We start from the raw sequence: 20,151 nt of genomic DNA, 5'->3' as shown, positions 1-20,151 counted from the left end.
CTTGGATGGAACCAGCCTCTCACCTCTCTGTTCACGGAGCCAATCTTCACAATCTCTCCTTGTCCTTGTTAGGCCGGCAACTACCCTTCTGGGTTTTGAAGAGCTTCTTTACCGCCGGATTCTTATTCTAGTTGTTCATATTCCTCTGTTTTTCTTCTGTATCTTATTACTTGCTGCTTTTGTTTTTTCTTTCCCTTTTAATAAAATTTTAGCCTTCGGGTTCTTTCAAAAAAAATAAAAAAAAAAACTCCACAAAAAAAAAAAGAGACATACAAATCGGTAATGTTGTTAGTTTATACAAACTTAAATCTATGAGGGCTAAGTTTGAAAAATCAATCCACTAATAAAAAAGACAAAACAAGAGTACATTAATATTAAAAAATAATTACTTTTCTTATAAATTTGTAATCAATCGTTCCAATAATATTAGTGATCAACACAAGAGGTTTTATTGCAAAAACTTCGTCTTAACCAACCCCTAATCAGTCCTAATGGGTAATGACGTGATATGCCTTCCTTAACATTTCAATATAATTATCATGGACAATAAGCTATCTTTTAAGATTCACTTAATGCATTAACCACATCCTGCGTGCCTTTCAACCTATTAAATCCTTGAGATATAGCCTTCCCATCAATCTCCCTTTATAACTTTCCACTTTTGTTTTAATTCTTCATTAACTTTGAATTGGTATTACAATTGTGTTATGAGATGAGTTATGACTTGGCCTAAATACACATGTTAAAACATGGTTGAGTCACCATGCAGGTTGTAATATCAATTTACAGCACCATCAACCCTTTTAATTGAGCGCTAGTCAAACATGACTGAATCTTCTAATAATGTAGGCCAAACCTGAAAACAACTTTCTTCAACTCACCAAGCACATCAGTCGGAATCAACATAATCTTTAATTAATAACCAAACTTAAAAACAATTTATACTCACTAAACACATTAGTAGGAACTAGACCTGACCACGGTTCGGTTCCGGTTCGATTTCGGTTCAAAACCGCCGGTTCCGGTTTTATAAACTATAGAACCGGAACCGAACCATAGTCATAAGGTTCCGGTTCTCGGTTCGATTCCAATACGATTCCGGTTCCGGTTAGGTTCTAAATAATTTAATTCCAATTAATTAAAAAATATAAAAAATTATATTATATATATATATATATATTTTAAAAAATAAAAATAGAACCGGAACCGGCGGTTCGGTTCCGGTTCGGTTCAGGTTCCGGTTTTCAACTCATAAGAACCTTAACCGGAACCTTAAAGTTCCGGTTAAGGTTTCGATTTAGAATCGAAACCTTTTTTACAGTTCTGGTTCGGTTCTAATAGTGGCTGTTCCGGTTTGGTTCTACGGTTCGAACCGAACCGCGGTCAGGTCTAGTAGGAACCAAACATGATTTTTAACTAATAGCTTAAACATCACTTTATTCAGCCTAAAATAGTTTCTAATTAAACATTATCTTCAACCAATCAACTCATTATGTAATCTTCTGATCAACTAAAAATAGACGCCGACTTAATTTGGCTCTAGATCAATCAATCAATTAATATGGTAATCTCCCAATTTATCTCCCATTAATCAATGTAAACAAAGTAAAAATCTCAACTCTAATCATCATTAAATCTACTTAATTAATCATCTAACAAATAATACAAACTCTCCTGGATACAATTAGGCAATTATTGTATTTTAACTTTAGTAATAAACATTACATTCCACTATTTTTTTTATTTTTTATTTTTTTAGCATTTTTTTCTCTTTAAAATCCTTTTTTGAATCTATGACATTATTGTTTTTTGGTTAGATACAAAGGGGTAGGTAGGTGTGTAATAATTATTTGCTAAAACTCTCAATTAATGAAAAACACACATAGTCAAACATGCAAGAAAAAGGAGACACATGATATGGTGATTCAATTCGGCACAACATTACCTATATTTGGGAGACCGAGCCTAGAGAAAACAATCCACTAAACTAGGTAAAAGAATGAAGAGTACAATACACTCTCTCACTCACAAAATGAAAAAGAAAACCCTCTTATGATTGCCCGATGCCCACTCTCCTCAACCCACACACCTTGGGGTCTCTCACGCGTAATTCATCCTAAATCTTCAAACTGGGAATTTTATATAGATGTACCTACATCCCAATATATTTTCCTCTTTTAGACTTCTCCACGGCTTTCTAACTTGGACACCTTCCAAAGTCAGATGTTGCAACACTAGTTGCAACCTGCTTTACAACACTGCCCATCTTACTGAACCTGACTGAGTTCTAGCCCAATTGTAACCGAACTTGCGACACCTTCAACCTTCCAGGTTCCTTTAGTTCGTTTCATAACAGTTGACTCATTCCGAGCTCTTCCTGCCTACAACTGTTTCCTTCTTCATGTCATTTCAGCAAGCCCCTCTCGTGAGAGTTGCACCCACCAATGCGCGAAACCAAAGATGGTCACTAAAAATCTCCCGATCTTATTTGCAAACTTGGTCCAAGTTTGGTCTTCACAAAAATCCTCAAACTTGATCTTCATTCATCCAAATTTGGGTCTTCAATATATTATTACTAAACGTAATATCCTCTTATTCAAGTTTAACCTTTAATATCTTTCAAGAATGATCTTCAATCATCCATGCTTGAGTCTTCAAATCTTCAATCAAATCTCACCATATATGACTTGTATCCTTCAATAGCTCCGCCCATAATTAGCCTTCAAACCAACTTATGCTCTATGCAATCTTCATAATAATCTTGCCAATCAATAAATTAATCTTTTTTTTAAAAATAGATCTCTCATGAAAAGAGTTTACATCTTAGATCTTACCGAAGATAGATTAAATCATAGCTAAGATAAACTTGCTCTTTATGAGAGATCTTTCACCTTGATACTCATGCTAAAAATAATAATTTCTTCTTATGGATTATTGAGAGAATTACTAAGATCTTCTAGCTTTTATATCTTCATGCGTGTGACATGTTAGCCACATCATCATCATTCTTGTTATTATTGTTTGCCACATTATCACTTTATTTGCCACATCACTTATGCTTGTGCCACATTAGCTTGATTGTCACATCATCAATGTTGCTTTTTTAATTTAATGCACAGTGGTTTTATAAAAATAAAATGAATTAAATTAAAAACGCTACATGGACAACAAATTTGCACTTGTCACCATTGTTTCTTTTTTGTTTTTTTTTTTAAAACAAATACCCAATTTATAAAAAGAAAAATACACAAATAATTCATTGCTTCGTGAAGAATCACGCTACAGTTGCACGTAGGCAGCTTTTTTGCTTTTCATGAAGACTTGAGTCAATGCGTTGCTTAGTGCTACCAATTTTCATAGAAGATCAGATAACCATCTGGGGAAAGAGAAAATACAACTGAAAGAGAGAAAGGAAGATGGAAATGAATCAGAGAAGAAAAGGGAATGTTGATCTGAAGGACTTGATCTTTGATTGGTCTGTCAATCAAGTGAGAAATACATCTCTCTTCAAAGAACAGGTTTGTCATGCATGTCTATCCATTCTTAATGCCATGTTCTCAGTATATCCTAAGAAAAACAAGGAATATGTTTTTATGTATTACTTAGTAGAACACTTTTTCATCTGTTTCTTGCTTTCCTTGCTTATCATCACATTAGGAATTCTGTCACTGTATACAGGTTAAGGAGATTCCTAAAACTTTTGATTCTCTGAGCAATTATCTGAACTCATTTACTTTTCCCTTGATTGAAGAAGTGAGAGCTGATTTATGTACTTCTTTACAATCTATTTCTCAAGCTCCATTTACTCAAATTTTGGAACTTGACAATGTCAAACAAAAGCAGCAACATATGTATCGAATTACTGTTGAACATCAAAATGATTTATTAGATGGTAATGAAGAAGGATACATTCCAAAGAGAGGAGACATAATTTTATTATCAGTTGTGAGGCCAAGGAACATTTATGTTCCAGTCCCGGGTCCATTATATCGAATTGCTGTTGTTTCTAAGGGAGGAGATGACGAAGATAAATTGCCTCCGGATGATTTTATTATTTCAGCATCAAGAAGCATAGAGGATGGTCTTTACTACAAGATCAAAAAGGGAAAATCCCCACTATTTGCAGTCTACTTGCTTAATTTTTCAACCCACAATAGAATATGGCAAGCCATTGACTTTGAATCTGCTACAAAAAGAAATTTGACACTTATCAAAGAGATCTTCAATGATAAATCATCGGTATGTTGAGGCTAATGAGTTTTTCTTTAGAGAACTTTTACAGTGAGTGTGATTTTGATATATATATATATATATATATATGCATTGATTTACAATAGGTTTTTAAAGCGGAAGCTGAATACCAACAAGCTGAAGTAATTGGCAACATTCATGATGACAACATACCACAGATTTTGAGCTCATTTAAGCTTAATGAATCTCAAAGCAATGCAGTACTAGCTTGTGTTTCTTCAGTTCAAAGCCATGAGAAATGTTCTATTGATCTTGTTTGGGGGCCACCTGGGACTGGAAAGACTGAAACAACTTCTGCTCTGCTTTGGATATTGAAACAAATGAATTGCAGGACACTCATTTGTGCACCAACAAATACTGCTGTGAAGGAAGTTGCCTTGCGTTATCTGAAATTGCTAGAAATGAATGCCCAAGGAATTGGTACTTGTCCACTTGGAGATGTGGTGTTGTTTGGTAATAAGGATAGCTTGAGCATTGGTGATAATCTTCAAGATGTGTTTTTGGATTATCGCGTGGAAGAGCTTGCAAAATGGTTTAAACAAACAACTGGTTGGAGCTATTGCTTATGTTCGATGTTGGAGTTCTTTGAAAATTGTCTTTCATTGTATGAGGCAGCTTCATATGACAATAGTGAAGCAGAAACTCTTAAAAGTTTTATCAGGAGAAAATTTTCTTTCAATTCAGAAAGGTTGAGTGACTGTCTTAAAACATTCAGAATGCATCTACCAAGTGCTTTCATTTCAGAAGCAAGTTCCAGTGACATTGTGGTGCTTCTTGATTTGCTACAAGAATTCGGACGACTTCTCTGCAGAAATGTTTCCATCCGTGTTCTTGAGGAAGTCTTCAAATCTTCCTGCGAGGTTGTGGATGAAAACAGATCTACAATTTCCAGGCTAAGAAACTGCAGGGCCAACTGTGTTCAAGTCCTGCATAGACTTGAGTCAGGATTGAATCTTCCTGATAATTTTTCTGAGAAAAGTATCCGAGATCTTTGCTTACGACATGCATCACATATGTTCTCCACAGTTTCTTCTTCTTCGAAATTGCATTATGTGAAGAGGATGAAGGACTTGGATGTACTTGTCATTGATGATGCTGCTCAGTTAAAAGAATGTGAAACACTCATTCCTCTACAACTATTTGGAGTAAGACACACTATTCTTATCGGTGATGAATGCCAGTTGCCTGCAATGGTTAGGAGCAAGGTATGAATGTCCTCATTTTGTTGAACTAATGTTGTTGAGATTTAAGACATATATAATGAGTTGGTTTACAATTCACAGCTCTCAGAGACAGCACTGTTTGGAAGAAGTCTGTTTGGAAGGTTAAGTTCAATGGGATTTAAGAAGAACCTGCTATATGTGCAGTATAGGATGCACCCTGAAATAATCCAATTTCCAAATGCCAAGTTTTATGAAAAAAGAATTGAAGATGGTCCAAATGTTATTGATGAGAAGCACAGACGATGCTTTCTCCCTGGCCCCATGTTTGGTCCTTATTCATTTATCAACATTGAGTCAGGATGGGAGGATTCTGATAGATTGGGATATAGCAAGAACAATTTTGTCGAAGTAGTTGTTGTTTCAGAAATAATCAGAAGACTTTTTAATGGTATGTAAGCAATCTTAATTGTGTTCTTTGTCTTTCATGAAATTATGTTCATTATACTGTCTGTATCCGTGTGCAGAATGTATGAGAACTAATCAGAAACTTGGCGTTGGAATTATATGTCCTTATACCGCACAAGTTATTGAGATACAAGACGAACTTGGTGAAGGGTATAATGAATATGAATCCTTTTCTGTGACTGTTAATTCAGTTGATGGATTTCAAGGTGGTGAGGAAGATATCATAATATTTTCTGCTGTGAGGGCCAATCCTGCTGGAAAAGTTGGATTCATGTACAATCATCAGCGAACAAATGTTGCATTGACCAGAGCAAGGTATCTTGTTTCTGTTTGTTAATGATTTCTTTTTTTTCTGAATACTTAATCACCTCTTTCCATAAATTGCAGACATTGTCTTTGGATTTTAGGAAATGCACCAACATTAATTAAAAGTCAAACAATCTGGGCAGAAATAGTTCATGATGCACAGAACCGTCATTTATTCTTTGATGCAAAAGATGATGAAGGCTTTCTTAATGCCATAATCGAATACTGTGGCAAGGTTGGTCGATTAGATTATTTGCTTAACAACAATCCCGAGTATATCAACAGGATACAGGACAAGGTATGTAGAACTAATACATTGTTTGTTCATGTGATACTGTTACAAACGTATCAATTACGTTCTAGTAATTCATCGTCTTTGTTATTCAGAAAACCAGGGGTTATTCAGTTCCAAATTCAGATTCCAACAGTGTTTTGGTAAACAATATTGAGAATACTCCTGAAGCACCAAAGGCTAACAACATGTATGTATGAATACTGATAAGATGTTAATTATCAAAGTCATGAGTAATTTGGCTTATAAATATTTTTCATTGCCTATTCTATACTTTAATCAAGCAGAAAATTTCAAGCCGGCAAGAAGCGCAGATCTAAAATGTTGCATCTACCTAAATGTCCCCCAGCGAACAAATTTGAAGATGAAGTGCCAGTAGATATCTCTTCACTTAATTTGTGGAACTCTGATTATGCATCAAGCTCAACGACAATATCGTCAGCTCTTTTCACTAATTAATTCCAATCTTCTACATGCTGTTTTTGGTTGTTTGTTTATTTTGTTCAATTATTGCTAGGATTCAGTACTGCTATAACTCAACTTTTCTTTGTTAAATGCAGGGGGAAATCAGAGAAGAAAGAAAAGAACAAAGAGAAAACTGAGAAGCAAATCGATAAGACGTAAATAATTTTTTTTTAATCTGACATTTATATTTTTAGGTGATCTCTAAAATACTTGATGTTTTAGGAGAAGTTTAATCTGGATTCTCGTATTATCAAAAATGAATAATTTGCTTCTCTATATGACTAGTAAATCTTTCCTCTTGCTAAATCATCTAATTCTGTTTTATCTTGAGAAATGTTAGATCCAAGCAGGCGCATGTTGCAAAACTTGTAGATCAACCTAAAGCTCCTCCCCATACAAATAAATCTGGAGACACATCCAAGCTCAAAAATAACAAAGTCAGCTCTTTTTACTGATCATACTTCCACTCTTTCTGATTCCACATAACAAGGAAATGTTGTGTCTTGCTGTTAATCAGTTTATTTAGTTATGGTTTGATATCAAGTTTAAAAATTGGTAAATTGGTGATAAAAGGCTCACTTCTATTCTTCAATGCAGGGCAAAAACTTTGGTAGAAGAGAAGACTAAAGTTGCACATCAAACTAAAGAAAGGTTTGTGCCTATCAAACCTGTGATAAATTTGGCATTTGGTACTTGAAAAACTCTAACTTAATTTTCTTTGTCAATTGCAGGATGAAAACAGTATATACGGAAAGTAAAATAAGTAATTAAAGGAACACAAAGGCAAAATTTCTTAGTTTGAGGTTATTAAACAGTTTGTCCATGCATTAACACACATGTTAAATATCATTCCAATTATTATATAACTCCCTTACGGTTCATGTTTCTTCTCTGCAGTAAATTCTAATCAGAGTTGAAGTTGATGGTGTTGCTGCTGCTTCCACTTACGTGTTTTTCCTTGTTTACAAAGTAAACACTGATATGATTATACAAACTTATGTCTCCTTCCATTATGTATAACAGTACAAGTCTTTGGATTGGATCTAAACGGAAAAAAATGCGTTTGATTTGTAATTTTTTTTTTTAATCAAGTTTGGTTGACAACATTATAGTGTTATTTTTGTATATATATATATATATACATAATAAAGTAAATAAATCATATTTGTTAATAGAATAGATTACAATAATGTTTTCAATCATTATTCATAATTTACAATATCATGAAGTTCATATATGTATAAAGATGAAAGGCTATATATATATATATATGAATACCCCAGATACAAACTCACATCACCCTCCTCGTCTTCCGTACGTTGTTTTGCATGCAGGAACATTAATGATTTTGATCTTTGTTCCCAACGTAGTGGGAAATGACCTAACGTCACATTTGCATGATTCCAAACTCTTCATATGAAGGCATCTTATCTTGGAATTCCATTCACAAGCTACAACGTGTTAACATAGTGTTGAAACAACCGTGTATTCAAATTCTTTTCACTTCATAGTACACGTGGCGATTCCTCATAAGCTTTCATTGTAGGCAACCTCCTTCAATTCCTTTCCTTTCTATAAAGAGTTTGGCTTTTGGAGTCAATGTCTCTTATTTCTTCTGCACTAAGTCTAAAGGCACAGTCAGTATATGAAGATCTTTGATCATTTAGAGCTGAGCTGCTGAAGCCTGAAGTTCATGGTGTGTTGAGAGTAAGAAAGGATGGCAAAGAGTAAGATAAATGAAGGGAATGGTGATTTGGTTGCAGACTTCATATTCTCTTGGTCTCTTGATGATATATTTAATGGAGATCTCTTCAAGGGAAAGGTTAGTTTTTTTTTTTAAGAATATTTCCATCTCAAATGTTTGATATTAATATTAGTGATTTATTAAAGTCCATGCATTTAAACAGGTTGTGAAAAATCCTTTAACTTTTGAATCGATGAAGAGTTATCTGAATTCATATACTTTTCCTATGCTTGAGGAAGTACGTGCTGATATTGCTTCTTGCCTTGAAGTTATTGCACAAGCTCCATTTACTAATATTCTGGAAATTAACAAGATCGGTCCAAAGAAGCAACTGTTATACCATATTAAAATTGGTAGGCAAAATGCTTCAGTTGCTGGTGAGAATGAAATATACATACCAAAGAGAGGAGATATATTTGTCTTAACTGATACAAGACCAAAGTTGGTTTCTGATTTAATACAGAATGGAAGATCATATAGAATTGCTATTGTATCTAAGGGAGGTGATGATGATGATGAGATGCCACCTCATAAGTATAAAATCTCATTGTCTAAAAGCTTAGACAATGATCAGTTTTGTGATATTGGAAACAGTAAACCCCCTTTGTTTGCTGTTTACTTGATGAATATTGCAACATCAAGTCGTATGTGGAGAGCAATTGACTTTCAATTGGCTACTAAAAGAAATTTGCTACTTGTTAATGAAGTCATCAACAATAAATCATCGGTATGTGCACAGTTTCCTTTTCTTGGCAATTCAATTACATAGCTTGAACAACTTTATATTATGTGCTTGACTTATTGCTATGAATATTGTTCTATGATAGATTTTCAAAGACAGAGAAGTGCCGCAATCTGATGGACTTGGCAATATAATAAACAAGTTGCTTGATTTTAAAGTTAATGATTCTCAAAAGAATGCAGTACTAAGTTGTGTATGGGCATCTCAACGCAACGATAAATGTTCAATTGATCTTATTTGGGGGCCACCGGGAACTGGAAAGACGAACACAACTGGTGCTCTGCTCTGGATATTGAAAGAAATGAAATGCAGAACGCTCACTTGTGCGCCTACAAATACTGCTGTGATGGAAGTCGCTTCGCGGTATATGAAGTTGTTAAAAGAGAAAGAGAATGCTGCAGAAAAGGGCGCTCTTCTACTTGGAGATGTGTTGCTATTTGGGAATAAAGATCGGATGAAGAACAATGATTATCTTCGTGATGTGTTCTTGGATAATCGTGTGAAAAAACTCATACCATGGTTTGCACAAAAAACGGGTTGGAAGCATTGCCTGGATTCAATGGTGGAGCTCTTTGTGGACTCTTTCAAATTGTATCAGCAACATGTCGAAAAGGAATGGATAACTCTTGAAGACTTTGTGAGAAGAAAATTTGCAGAGAATTCAAAGAGTCTGAGTCAGTGTCTTAGAACATTAAGAATGCATCTGCCAAGTGCTTCCATTTCTGTAGAAAGCTCTAGAGACATTGTTTTGCTCCTTGATCTACTACAAGAATTTCATGCCATTCTTCGGCAAAAGTTTACCACCAGTGATCTGGAGGAAGTCTTTAAGTCTAACAGTGTACAAGACAGTAATTCTAAAACTTCGGAGCTGATAGATCTGGAGGAAGTCTTCAAGTCTAACATTGTACTAAACAGTAATTCTAAAACTTCAGAGCTGAGAGATCTGGAGGAAGTCTTTAAGTCTAACTGTGTAGTAAACAGTAATTCTAAAACTTCGGAGCTGAAAGATCTAGAGGAAGTCTTTAAGTCTAACAGTGTTCTAAACAGTAATTCTAAAACTTCGGAGCTGAGAAAGAGCAAAGAAAGATGTCTTCAAGTATTGTATAGACTTCAGTCAGGATTGAAACTTCCTCTTACCTGTTCAAAAAGAGGTATTGGAGATTTTTGCATGCAAAAAGCATCACTTATGTTCACTACAGCATCTTCTTCTTCAAAATTGTACAATGTGAAGGGGATGAAACCTCTTGATGTGTTGGTCATTGATGAGGCTGCACAGTTAAAAGAGTGCGAAACACTGATTCCTTTACAGCTATCTGTAGTTCGCCACGCAATTCTCATCGGTGATGAATGTCAATTACCAGCAATGGTGAAGAGCAAGGTCTAAATGTTTCCTCATCTTTTGGTACCCTTTTTTTTTTTTATTGTTTAATTGTCTGCAATTAACACTGTTTCACTGCTCTCAGGTCTCAGATAATGCACTGTTTGGAAGAAGTCTGTTTGAGAGGCTAACTTCACTGGGTTACAAGAAGCAACTTCTAAATGTACAGTACAGGATGCACCCTTGGATAAGCCGATTCCCGAATGCTAGCTTTTATGACAATCAAATTTCAGATGGTCCGAATGTCACTGACAAGAAGCACGCTAGATGTTTTCTGCCTGGCCCCATGTTTGGTCCTTATTCATTTATCAATATCGAGTTCGGAAATGAGGTTGCCGATGCTTTGGCACATAGCAAGAAAAATTTGGTTGAAGTAGCAGTTATTTCAGACATAATCAGAAGACTAGCCAGTGGTTTGGAAACAAACATTAGTTTCAATCTTGTTCTTTTGCTGCACTTTGCTAAACTAATCACTCTGCATTTTTTCTGTGCAGAATGTGTGAGGACTAAACGGAGAGTTAGTGTTGGTATCATCTGTCCATACACTGCACAAGTTTCAGCAATTCAAGAGAAACTCGGCAAAGCATATAATGGGAAAACATCTTTTTCTGTCAGAGTTAATTCAGTTGATGGATTTCAAGGCAGTGAGGAGGACATCATAATATTTTCTGCTGTAAGGTCGAACACTGCCGGAACAGTTGGATTTCTGTACAATCATCAACGAACAAATGTTGCACTGACCAGAGCAAAGTATAATTTTTCTGAACATTCATGAATTACTTTTGCCTTTGTAATGAGTATTATGTCACATACTTCCATGAATTGCAGGCATTGTCTTTGGATTTTAGGAAATGCTCCAACATTATCTAGCAGTGGTACTATCTGGAGTAAATTAGTTCGTGATGCAAAAAATCGAGGATGCTTCTTTGATGCAAAGGATGATAAAAGCATCATGAATGCCATGATGAAACATTGCAATGACTTTGGTAAAATAAATGATCAGATTTATAACACTAATTCCTTGGATATCAGTAAAACACAAGAGAAGGTATAGATAAGTACGCTGCTTGTTCATATGAAAAAAAAAAACAGATGCATCAATTTCACTGCTGCTCTGTTACTTCAAATATCTTATTTTCTTCTGTCATCGTTTTTCAGAAATCTGGAGGGCCTTCAACATCAAAATCACTTTCCAATTATGTTTTGATTAAAAGTCTTGATAAGAAGAATGAGGGAGAAATACATGTACTTTCAAATCAGTTCCTGCAGCTCGGTGCGGATAATACTTCTGAAGCTCCAAAATCTGATTCGAGGTGTGTGTTGATTCCAATTAGAAGCTGTTTATCAAAATCATGAAATCATCATTAAAAGAAGTTCAAAACTGAACATCACTACCATTGAACTTTGGATTATAAAATAAAAATTGCAATTTCTGGATGCAGCAAAATCAAAACTTCAGAAGGGAAAAAGATGGAGAACAACCCAAAAATGGAGGATAAAAGGCAAGTATTTTGCAGTGTTGCATAATTTTGCGTGGCAGATGAACAATTGTCTATATGTTTAATTTATGAGAGAAATCAGGAAAAAACACATTAATATATTAAATAATTTATTTAGTTCATACCACGTCGACCATAAATTTTTCTTGCTGTCTTTTCTGCATGTTAACTGCAGAAAATTTCAAACTAAGGAAAACCATGTTTCTGACGTGATGTATCAACCGAAATATCATCCTTCCACAAGAAAATCTGAAGATCATGTGCCAATTTGTATTTCTAATGCTGCACCTTGCTCAACCACAACGTAATTTCTTTTCCATAATGCCTTCATTTTTGTTTGTTGTGAAATTGTTCTTCGATGTTAAATTCATAAATTTTTATTCATATATTTGACTCTTATTCAATGCAGAGCACAAACAGCTCCAAAGGAAAAGAATGTAGTGGAACATGATAATTTAAGCAATTTAAGGTAAGTTTCCCAGTTTGAATTTTCTGTCAGACATAGTAATATTCTTAAATGAATCTATAACTACTGTTTCCTGTTACTGATCAGTTAATCATGTTCTTGTTTTCACAAAATATTTTCTTGTAGTTCTGAAGCTGCGCATCAATCTGAACATCCACAAATAATCAAATCTGAAGGATATATGCAAACTGATACTCTACCAAATTGGGGTAATCCAAATTATGATGCATCAAGCTCAACCTTAAAGTAAGCTAAACTATTGAAAAAAAAAAAAATTTAGTGTGTTTGTGGATTAGATATCATAAGCATCAAAAATTAAAAATCTTGGAAAACTCAAAATTTAATTCCTTAAATGCAGGATGGAAGCAGCACCAAAACCAAAACAGCTGATTGAAGAGAGAAAAGAGGAGCCGGGCAACATGTGGTAACATATGACTTTTAATTTTTTGTTTTATTTGAACATGATGTTTGAATGTAACACTTAATTATGTTCAAGTAGGTTTTTTTTAATATTAATTAAGAAAGAATGCATTTATGTTTATCGTGCTATCTTAAGCAACTTCCTATAAATGACAAGTGATAAATGTTGTGTGTTCTTCTGTTGCAGTGTTACCATCGCGGCTTCAGTTGCTGTTGCAGTCATGGGCTCAGCTGCTTCGCGAATATTTCGCTGGTTTAATCAGAGTTAAAAATGATTTCTAGGTTTAATCTACTATAATTATATAAAATATACCCCTGCAGTATTCAGGCCATTATCTGCCATCTGATCTAAGCCTGAAAGATTGGACATTATCTTATGAGCATCTGGTACCTGTGTAACTAAAGCATTACATGAAAGGGCTAAATGTCAAATGATTATTGATGAACCTTGGCTTGTAGTAAATTGTGACGTTTATGTTCATGAAAAATCGAATGAAAGTCATGATTGGATGGTCAATGGCTCTCTTCTTATTCTGGCAAGCTATGTTGCTTTCAATGCATGGTTTATCCTTCAGGTTATGAATCAGATAAAAATTGGTTTGATGAGAAGCACCCATTTTTCTTACTTAATGGCCTTGTTCATCCCACTGTCTTCTGAGGAAAGAACAGCGACACTGTCACTGATGAACAAGATCAGCAGAGTAGGCAACTTGCCACAAAGCTAGATATGTTATAATTATATGTCCTTATACTGAATCAAGTTCTTGTGATAAAAGATGAACTTGGTAAAGAATAAGGTGATTATGAATCCTTTTCTGTGACAGTTAATTCAATTGATGAATTTCAAGGTGGAGAGAAAGATATCATAGTATTTTCTGCTCTGATGCCTGATTCTGCTGGAGAAGTTGGATTACAGTACTCTCATCAGCGGATAAATGTCTCATTGGAAAGAGCAAGGTTTCTTGTTTCTGTTTATTCAATTTTTTTTTTTTTTTTGGAAAATACTAAAAGTCACTCAACCTTGGAACTGTTAGATGTATATATGTATGTATATGTTGTGTACAGGGGTATATACCTATGTTATATATTTGTATTGTATTGTTTGCCCCTACAAGTAAGACCTAAAGGGATCATACATGCCTTGGGCTGGCATACACTTCTTCTATCATCTTCTATCAGGAACAAATAGTTTGGTGGGAAAAATTGAGGTTTTTTTCTTCTTCAATGCAAGGGATGAAATGAGAGCCATGATCAAATACTTTGCCAAGGTTTTGTGATTAAATGATTTGATATATTGTTTGTCCATGTGATACTATTGAAAATGTATCAATTTCTCTTCTCATCCTTTCATCTTGGTGACACAGAAAACCAGAGGTTATTGTGTTCCAAATTCACATTCTAAATATGTGTTGGTAAAGAATATTGAGAGTGCTTATGCTTATGCTGTAGCAAAACTGATGAAGCGTATGTATTGGCTTGTAAATGTTGTGTCTTGCTGTTAGTCGGTTTATTTAGTTATGGTTTGATATCAAGTATAAAAATTGGTAAATTGGTGATAAAAGACTCGCTTCTATTCTTCAATGCAGGATATTAAAAACTTAGGTAGAAGAGAAGAATAAAGTCCACATCAAACTAAAGAAAGGTTTGTGCCTATGTAACCTGTGACTAATCTGGCATTTGGTATTTGAAAAGCTCAAACTTTTCTTTGTCAATTGCAGGATGAAGGCAGGATATATGAAAAGTAAAAACAGTGAAGAGATTAATAATTAATTAATGGAACACAAAGGTAAAATTTCTTAGTTTGTCATCATTAAACAGTTTTATGAATGCATAAACACACATGTTAAATATCATTTCAATCATTATAATTACCTTACGCTCATGTTTCTTCTCTGCTGCTCCCACTTCCACTTATGTGTTCTTCCTAGTTTGCAAAGTAAATACTGATATAGTTATACAAAATTATAACTCATTCCATAATGTGTAACAGTAAGTTTTTGGATCGGATGATTGGATCTAACCTAAAAAGTGCGTTTGGTTTGAAATTTTTGTTTGATCATGTTATTTTGTAAATATATATCACAATAGTGTTTTTAATCATTATTCATAATTTGGAATATCCTGAAGTTTATATATTAATAAAGACGAACGGCTATGATCACCCCAGATTCAAACTCACATCACCCTCCTCATCTTCCGTACATTGGTATGCATGCATGAACAATATGTTAGTTTGAATTCAATTCTGAATTAATTTCGTGTTGATATTAATCCAATTTGGATTCCAACTGAATAAAGTGGTCCATAACTTTATCTAATGGAATTCTAAATTAACTTTAATTGGCATTTTTGATAATGATCTACTTAGATTTTAAGTTGAGTTAATCTTTTGATGGTAAGGATTATATATAGTACATCACCAAGGGTCCCCGATCTAACGTTCTCGAGAATACCCAGTCCCGTCGACCAGAGAGAACGGGATAGATTGGAAGAGCCTTTGGTTTCTTCAAGTGGAGATCTTAGTCCCTTCGTTTGTTCTGTTTGATTTGCTATAGATGGAGGCAAGTGATCCTGCTTCAGCTACATATTAATTACTTAATTAATGTGACATATTAGATGTCATACTTTGGCTTTATAATATGACATATTTACATGCTTAGATGTTGTATGCCATACTTTGATTAAATTTCTAACACAAAAATGATTTGCTCTTTGTTTATAACGTGGTGGGACATGACCAAACGTCACATTTGCAACATATATACGAAACTCTTCATATGAAGGCTTCTTTATCTTCGAATTCCATTCACAAGCTACAATGTGTTAACACAGTGAACCTTGTGTTAATTGATATAGATAGGGCATATGATGTCTTGGAATGGAATGTTATTCTTCCCACTCTAATTAGTATGAATTTCCCTCCGGTTTGGATTAAGTGGATCAAAGTTTGCATTTTTTTCTCCTAGTGTCCCCTTCCTAATCAATGGTCAACTTTCTAAATGGATTTCCAGTTATAGAGGCATCTGAAAGGGTGATCCTTTCTCTCTTTATCTAGCTTCCCATAATTTAACTGCTATTTTAAATCATGCTCTTAGCTCCAACTTTCTTCCTTGATTTGACTCTAGAATTCGTAGGAATTTTAACCATTTGATGTATTCAGATGACCTCATTTTAGTTACCAGGACATCCTGTAGAGTTGCTAGGAATATCAATTATTGTCTCTCTAAGTACTCTTAGTTAACTAGTCAAACAACTTTTTTTTTTTTCGAAAAAAAACATAAAGATTTAATTGATATCGGCTTGCAAAGTAGACAACAAATATGATGGAGGGTTTGCAATTTGCTTTGACATGATCATTGATTCTATATCTAAACTAGTGAGGAATTTCCTTTGAGATAAGAAGGGCAATAGTAGTGGCATACACCAGGTTTTTTTTCCTTTTTACAAAGGGAGCTAAAAAAGCTAAGAAAAAAGACCGACAAAGCTAAACAACAAACTTAGAAAATTTAGCCCAGCACAAACTTAGAAATTTAGCCCAGCTAAGGACACTGCGTCTTCCAGCCATCTTCAGTGATCAGCTCCCTTGTGAAACAAGGATGAACCAGGGTTCATCCTCACGTGATTTGCCAAAGTGTCCACTAAGGAGTTAACCTCCAGGGGATAATAAGTTAGCTCAAGTGTCAGATTGAGATTGAGAAGGCTCTTGATGTGTTGAATTTCTTCTTGAAGTTGGCAGCCACATTGAGCATTATCCTCATTGAGAAGTTCTAGCACTGAAATGCAATCGGTGCAAATTCTGCTAGGCTCCACATTCTTCAATCTGCACTGTTCAATTGCCATGGTGATTGCTAACATTTTTGCTTGAGTGCTGGAATCAGCTACCAAGGAAATTGATCCTGCCAAGAGTATTGATCACGAGCTAGTGACAACATCAAAACCTACACCACATAAGGGATAGTTGGCGTACTAGGAAGCATCACATAATACTATAATCTTATTTGGAGAAACAAAAAGGTTGAGATACTTCCTGAGTTGCCCTTTAATCCTCCATATGTGATCTTCAGTGATTTGGAGAGTTGGCTGAAAAACCTGTTGAGTATCTTGCCCTATTAAAAAAACCATATAACATCTGGTCTTCCATAGGTTCCAAGTGCAAGTGGCAATTAAGTCCTTGAAAAATTTTTGTGTGTCCTTTCTCATATCCCCATATGAAATGATCCATTCACCTTCTTCCAAATTGCTGAAATTAAAGCTATTGATTCCAGCATACTCAGAGACCAATCTCCAACATCCCTTTCCATACACCCTATTGGTTGAAATATTGCTACACTTGATAAAAAAGAGGGGGATGAAGGGGGGTGGGGTGCGGAATGAAGGCTGGATCTTAGAGATCTTAGAGTGATCAAGAAAACTTTAATGGTTAAGAATGTTTTCGCTCTATTGAAAGACCATGAGAAAATTTGGGTAAACATCATGCTTAACAAATATGTACCCTTCAAGATATGGAATGGTCATAATCTTGACAAGGCAACTGTACCTAGCTATATAGTTATCTTAATTTGCAAAATTGCCCAGGTCTTGGCTCCTAGCCTCTAGATTAAGTCTTTGAACCCTAACAATGCATCCTTTGACAATGATCCTTGCTGTTCTAAGCTTCGTTTATCCTTAAATTCTACTTTCTTCAATATGGATTTTTATATTGATAATATTAGCTTTGGATTCCAGCTGCTCCAACAAGAGAGATGCACAGGTTAGAGGAGTTGATCACTGCTGTCAGGCGTTGTATTCAGTTTTCAGGACCCTCTTCTTGAGAGGAGCATAATCTTGACGAGCAACAGGATGTCGCCGGCTAGTTTCCGCACCATCATGCATTGATGTTCTAGGAGACCCTCTCTTCTCTTAGAAACCTTGTCCTTTCTTTCCTTTTGTTCCACTTCTAGTGGATTTATTGTTCTCTTTTTGTGTGCCCTTGTTTGTACTCTTTATTTTGAATCTTCTGTGTTCTTTTTCTCGTTTTTAATGCATTTGTGGTTTATCCACTTTATTAAAAAAATTATAATATTAGCTTTGATTGGTCGATCATTGATGACAGTTGAGATGTTTCCAAGCTGAGATGCATTTTTGGGGAATGCTTTAACTCTCCTATTCTAGAACATGGGACTATCAGTCCTAGTAATTCCAATGCTTGGGTTTGGTTTCCCTCCTATAATAGCTCAAGGATAATACAACTTCTTGAGTTCTTCCTCCTTTGAGACTTCCTCATATGAGTAAACCTTCCCATGGCCCCTTCGGGGTCATTAAGGGATGCTCGTCCTCCTCCTCACCCATGAGCCAAAGCTGGCCTTTCCTGGGTGAACGTCGTCAGTGCCGGAACTCCTCCTAGCACGGTGGAGTTTCCTCCTCATCTTCAAAAAACTCATTTTGATAAAATCAAAGCCTCATCAAGATCTTTAGTCACTTTTGATCCTAAGCTTTGGTCTTCAGCTCGGGATGGTATGCAGTCGTCTTTATATGCTAAATTCCTTAGAAAATCCCTCCACCTTGACCAAGCGAAACTAGCCTTGGCGGATGTGTGGCGAGGCCTCGGTGAGTTCTCGATGGCAGATCTTCCGAACGGGTATTATTATATTCGTTATGCAACACAAGATATGCAAACCAATTACTTTGGGAAGGACCCTAGTTGGTGGCTGGGCGTATACTCCAGCTTTCTCCACGGCAAGAAAGTTTTCAACTGGCATTTGAAAGACTTTCAACTCCCGCAGTGTGGCTTCAAATATATCACCTTTTGATGGAGCTATGGGGTTGTGAGATCCTTGAACTCCTAGTTTGGCAGGGTGCTCAAGGTCGACGGACACACCTTAGACAGATCGAGAGCAAAGTTCTCCAGGGTTTGCATTGAGCTAGACTCAAACCAACCCCTTCTGTAAGGGACATGGGTAAAGTATGGAGAAAATTCTGTTTTTATTCTGGTCTTATATGAAAAAATTCTGATCTATTGCTATAGCTGCGGGAGAGTGGGTCAAGGCGAGGCCAACTGTGGTCAAGCTAGCAATCGCAGTGTTACGCCCAGTTTATGCCCATGTGTCCGCGAAGTAGGGTTGGCGCAAACTACGCCTATAATGCAGGTATATGTGGTAGGCGATGATCAGGAGGACATCGCAGTTGACCTTGTGGTTCTCCCAAAGCCTCCTGACGATAACAGTGAGTTTGGGCCTTGGTTGAAGCCCAGATCCCGTCGTGGCCCAGCTAAGGGACAGGGAGGCGGCTAAGGGACGGGGAGGCGACCGCGAGGGTTCTCATGGTAGCAACCGAAACCTTAATGCCAGCGATGGGTCTGGGCATGACGGCCAAGAGGACGACGCGTGGCCACCTGCATGGCTTGCGGCTTCACACATGGCGGAATCATCTCGTCCCCATCTGATATGTGGCAGGCATACAGGCCGCAGAGGGCTTCCTCGCCTTTTCCACCCTCTCTCAAATGCTTTTTCTTCAAGTCCCAAGAGTGACTTTCCCGTTGATCAATGTCCCCCTCATAATGCTTTGTCTGCCCTCGAGGCACTGCAAACCATGCCATGCTTTGACAACTGCCACAACGTCACTTCGCCTCACCCCTCGCTTGCTTCCAAAAACATCTCTAGACCTGGAAAATAGCAAAGAGATTCATTGGGTCCCTTAACAGGCGGCTCTTCAATTTTTTTCAACCCAGAGAATTTTTTGACAACCCTCTTCTCATCTCCTCCCTTGTCCCGCAATCTCCAGAGGGGGATGTTGACTTTGAGAATCTTGGGCATGCTATGGTGGTGGATAGGATAGTAAATGTTCTTGCAAATCCTTTGCCTTCCGATCATGCTATGGAAGGCACCTTATCTGATAACACTAATTCCTCGGATGAATCAGATGTCGACATGGTTCTTAGCCACTTCCAAAATGAAGCAAAATTGGAAGCCCTGGCGAGGAGAG

At 36.1% G+C, this 20,151-nt stretch overlaps 2 protein-coding genes across 6 annotated transcripts; both read left to right on the top strand.

The window, feature by feature from the left end:
- Window positions 1-3,291: 3,291 nt before the first annotated feature.
- LOC120275763 (uncharacterized ATP-dependent helicase C29A10.10c-like) lies at window positions 3,292-8,048 on the top strand. 4 transcript variants are annotated; one of them, XR_005541150.1, is made up of 13 exons: window positions 3,294-3,518; window positions 3,679-4,239; window positions 4,338-5,456; window positions 5,535-5,862; window positions 5,939-6,194; window positions 6,267-6,483; window positions 6,573-6,667; window positions 6,765-6,914; window positions 7,038-7,097; window positions 7,283-7,379; window positions 7,540-7,593; window positions 7,674-7,745; window positions 7,854-8,048. XR_005541150.1 is itself a non-coding variant. In XM_039282455.1 (12 exons), exons 1-11 carry the CDS (start codon window positions 3,417-3,419, stop codon window positions 7,711-7,713), a joined length of 2,982 nt encoding a protein of 993 aa, XP_039138389.1. In that variant the 5' UTR covers window positions 3,292-3,416; the 3' UTR covers window positions 7,714-7,745; window positions 7,854-8,048. The 4 variants fall into 4 exon arrangements, 2 of the variants coding, with proteins under 2 accessions (XP_039138389.1, XP_039138388.1); XR_005541149.1 differs by having other exon boundaries at window positions 7,840-8,048; XM_039282455.1 differs by lacking the exon at window positions 7,283-7,379 and having other exon boundaries at window positions 3,292-3,518.
- Window positions 8,049-8,571: 523 nt separating this feature from the next.
- On the top strand, window positions 8,572-13,731 carry LOC120275083. 2 transcript variants are annotated; one of them, XM_039281574.1, is made up of 13 exons: window positions 8,572-8,764; window positions 8,850-9,413; window positions 9,514-10,806; window positions 10,892-11,219; window positions 11,301-11,556; window positions 11,635-11,854; window positions 11,965-12,119; window positions 12,249-12,308; window positions 12,481-12,609; window positions 12,715-12,774; window positions 12,898-13,017; window positions 13,130-13,195; window positions 13,379-13,731. In XM_039281574.1, exons 1-13 carry the CDS (start codon window positions 8,660-8,662, stop codon window positions 13,458-13,460), a joined length of 3,438 nt encoding a protein of 1,145 aa, XP_039137508.1. In that variant the 5' UTR covers window positions 8,572-8,659; the 3' UTR covers window positions 13,461-13,731. The 2 variants fall into 2 exon arrangements, with proteins under 2 accessions (XP_039137508.1, XP_039137509.1); XM_039281575.1 differs by lacking the exon at window positions 12,481-12,609.
- Window positions 13,732-20,151: the final 6,420 nt, after the last annotated feature.

The sequence above is a fragment of the Dioscorea cayenensis genome, chromosome 14 (assembly GCF_009730915.1).
Source record: "Dioscorea cayenensis subsp. rotundata cultivar TDr96_F1 chromosome 14, TDr96_F1_v2_PseudoChromosome.rev07_lg8_w22 25.fasta, whole genome shotgun sequence".
Classification (NCBI taxonomy): Eukaryota; Viridiplantae; Streptophyta; class Magnoliopsida; order Dioscoreales; family Dioscoreaceae; genus Dioscorea; species Dioscorea cayenensis.
The sequence above is the reverse complement of the archived record's forward strand: the minus strand, read 5'-3'. Positions and strand labels throughout refer to the sequence as shown.

Coding starts and splice junctions, on each gene's coding strand:
- LOC120275763 (XM_039282455.1), top strand. CDS start 3,417: ATGGAAATGAATCAGAGAAGAAAAGGGAATGTTGATCTGAAGGACTTG. Junction 3,519..3,678: donor CATCTCTCTTCAAAGAACAG/GTTTGTCATGCA, acceptor CACTGTATACAG/GTTAAGGAGATTCCTAAAAC. Junction 5,863..5,938: donor AATCAGAAGACTTTTTAATG/GTATGTAAGCAA, acceptor ATCCGTGTGCAG/AATGTATGAGAACTAATCAG.
- LOC120275083 (XM_039281574.1), top strand. CDS start 8,660: ATGGCAAAGAGTAAGATAAATGAAGGGAATGGTGATTTGGTTGCAGAC. Junction 10,807..10,891: donor CAGCAATGGTGAAGAGCAAG/GTCTAAATGTTT, acceptor CACTGCTCTCAG/GTCTCAGATAATGCACTGTT. Junction 12,610..12,714: donor GCACCTTGCTCAACCACAAC/GTAATTTCTTTT, acceptor TATTCAATGCAG/AGCACAAACAGCTCCAAAGG.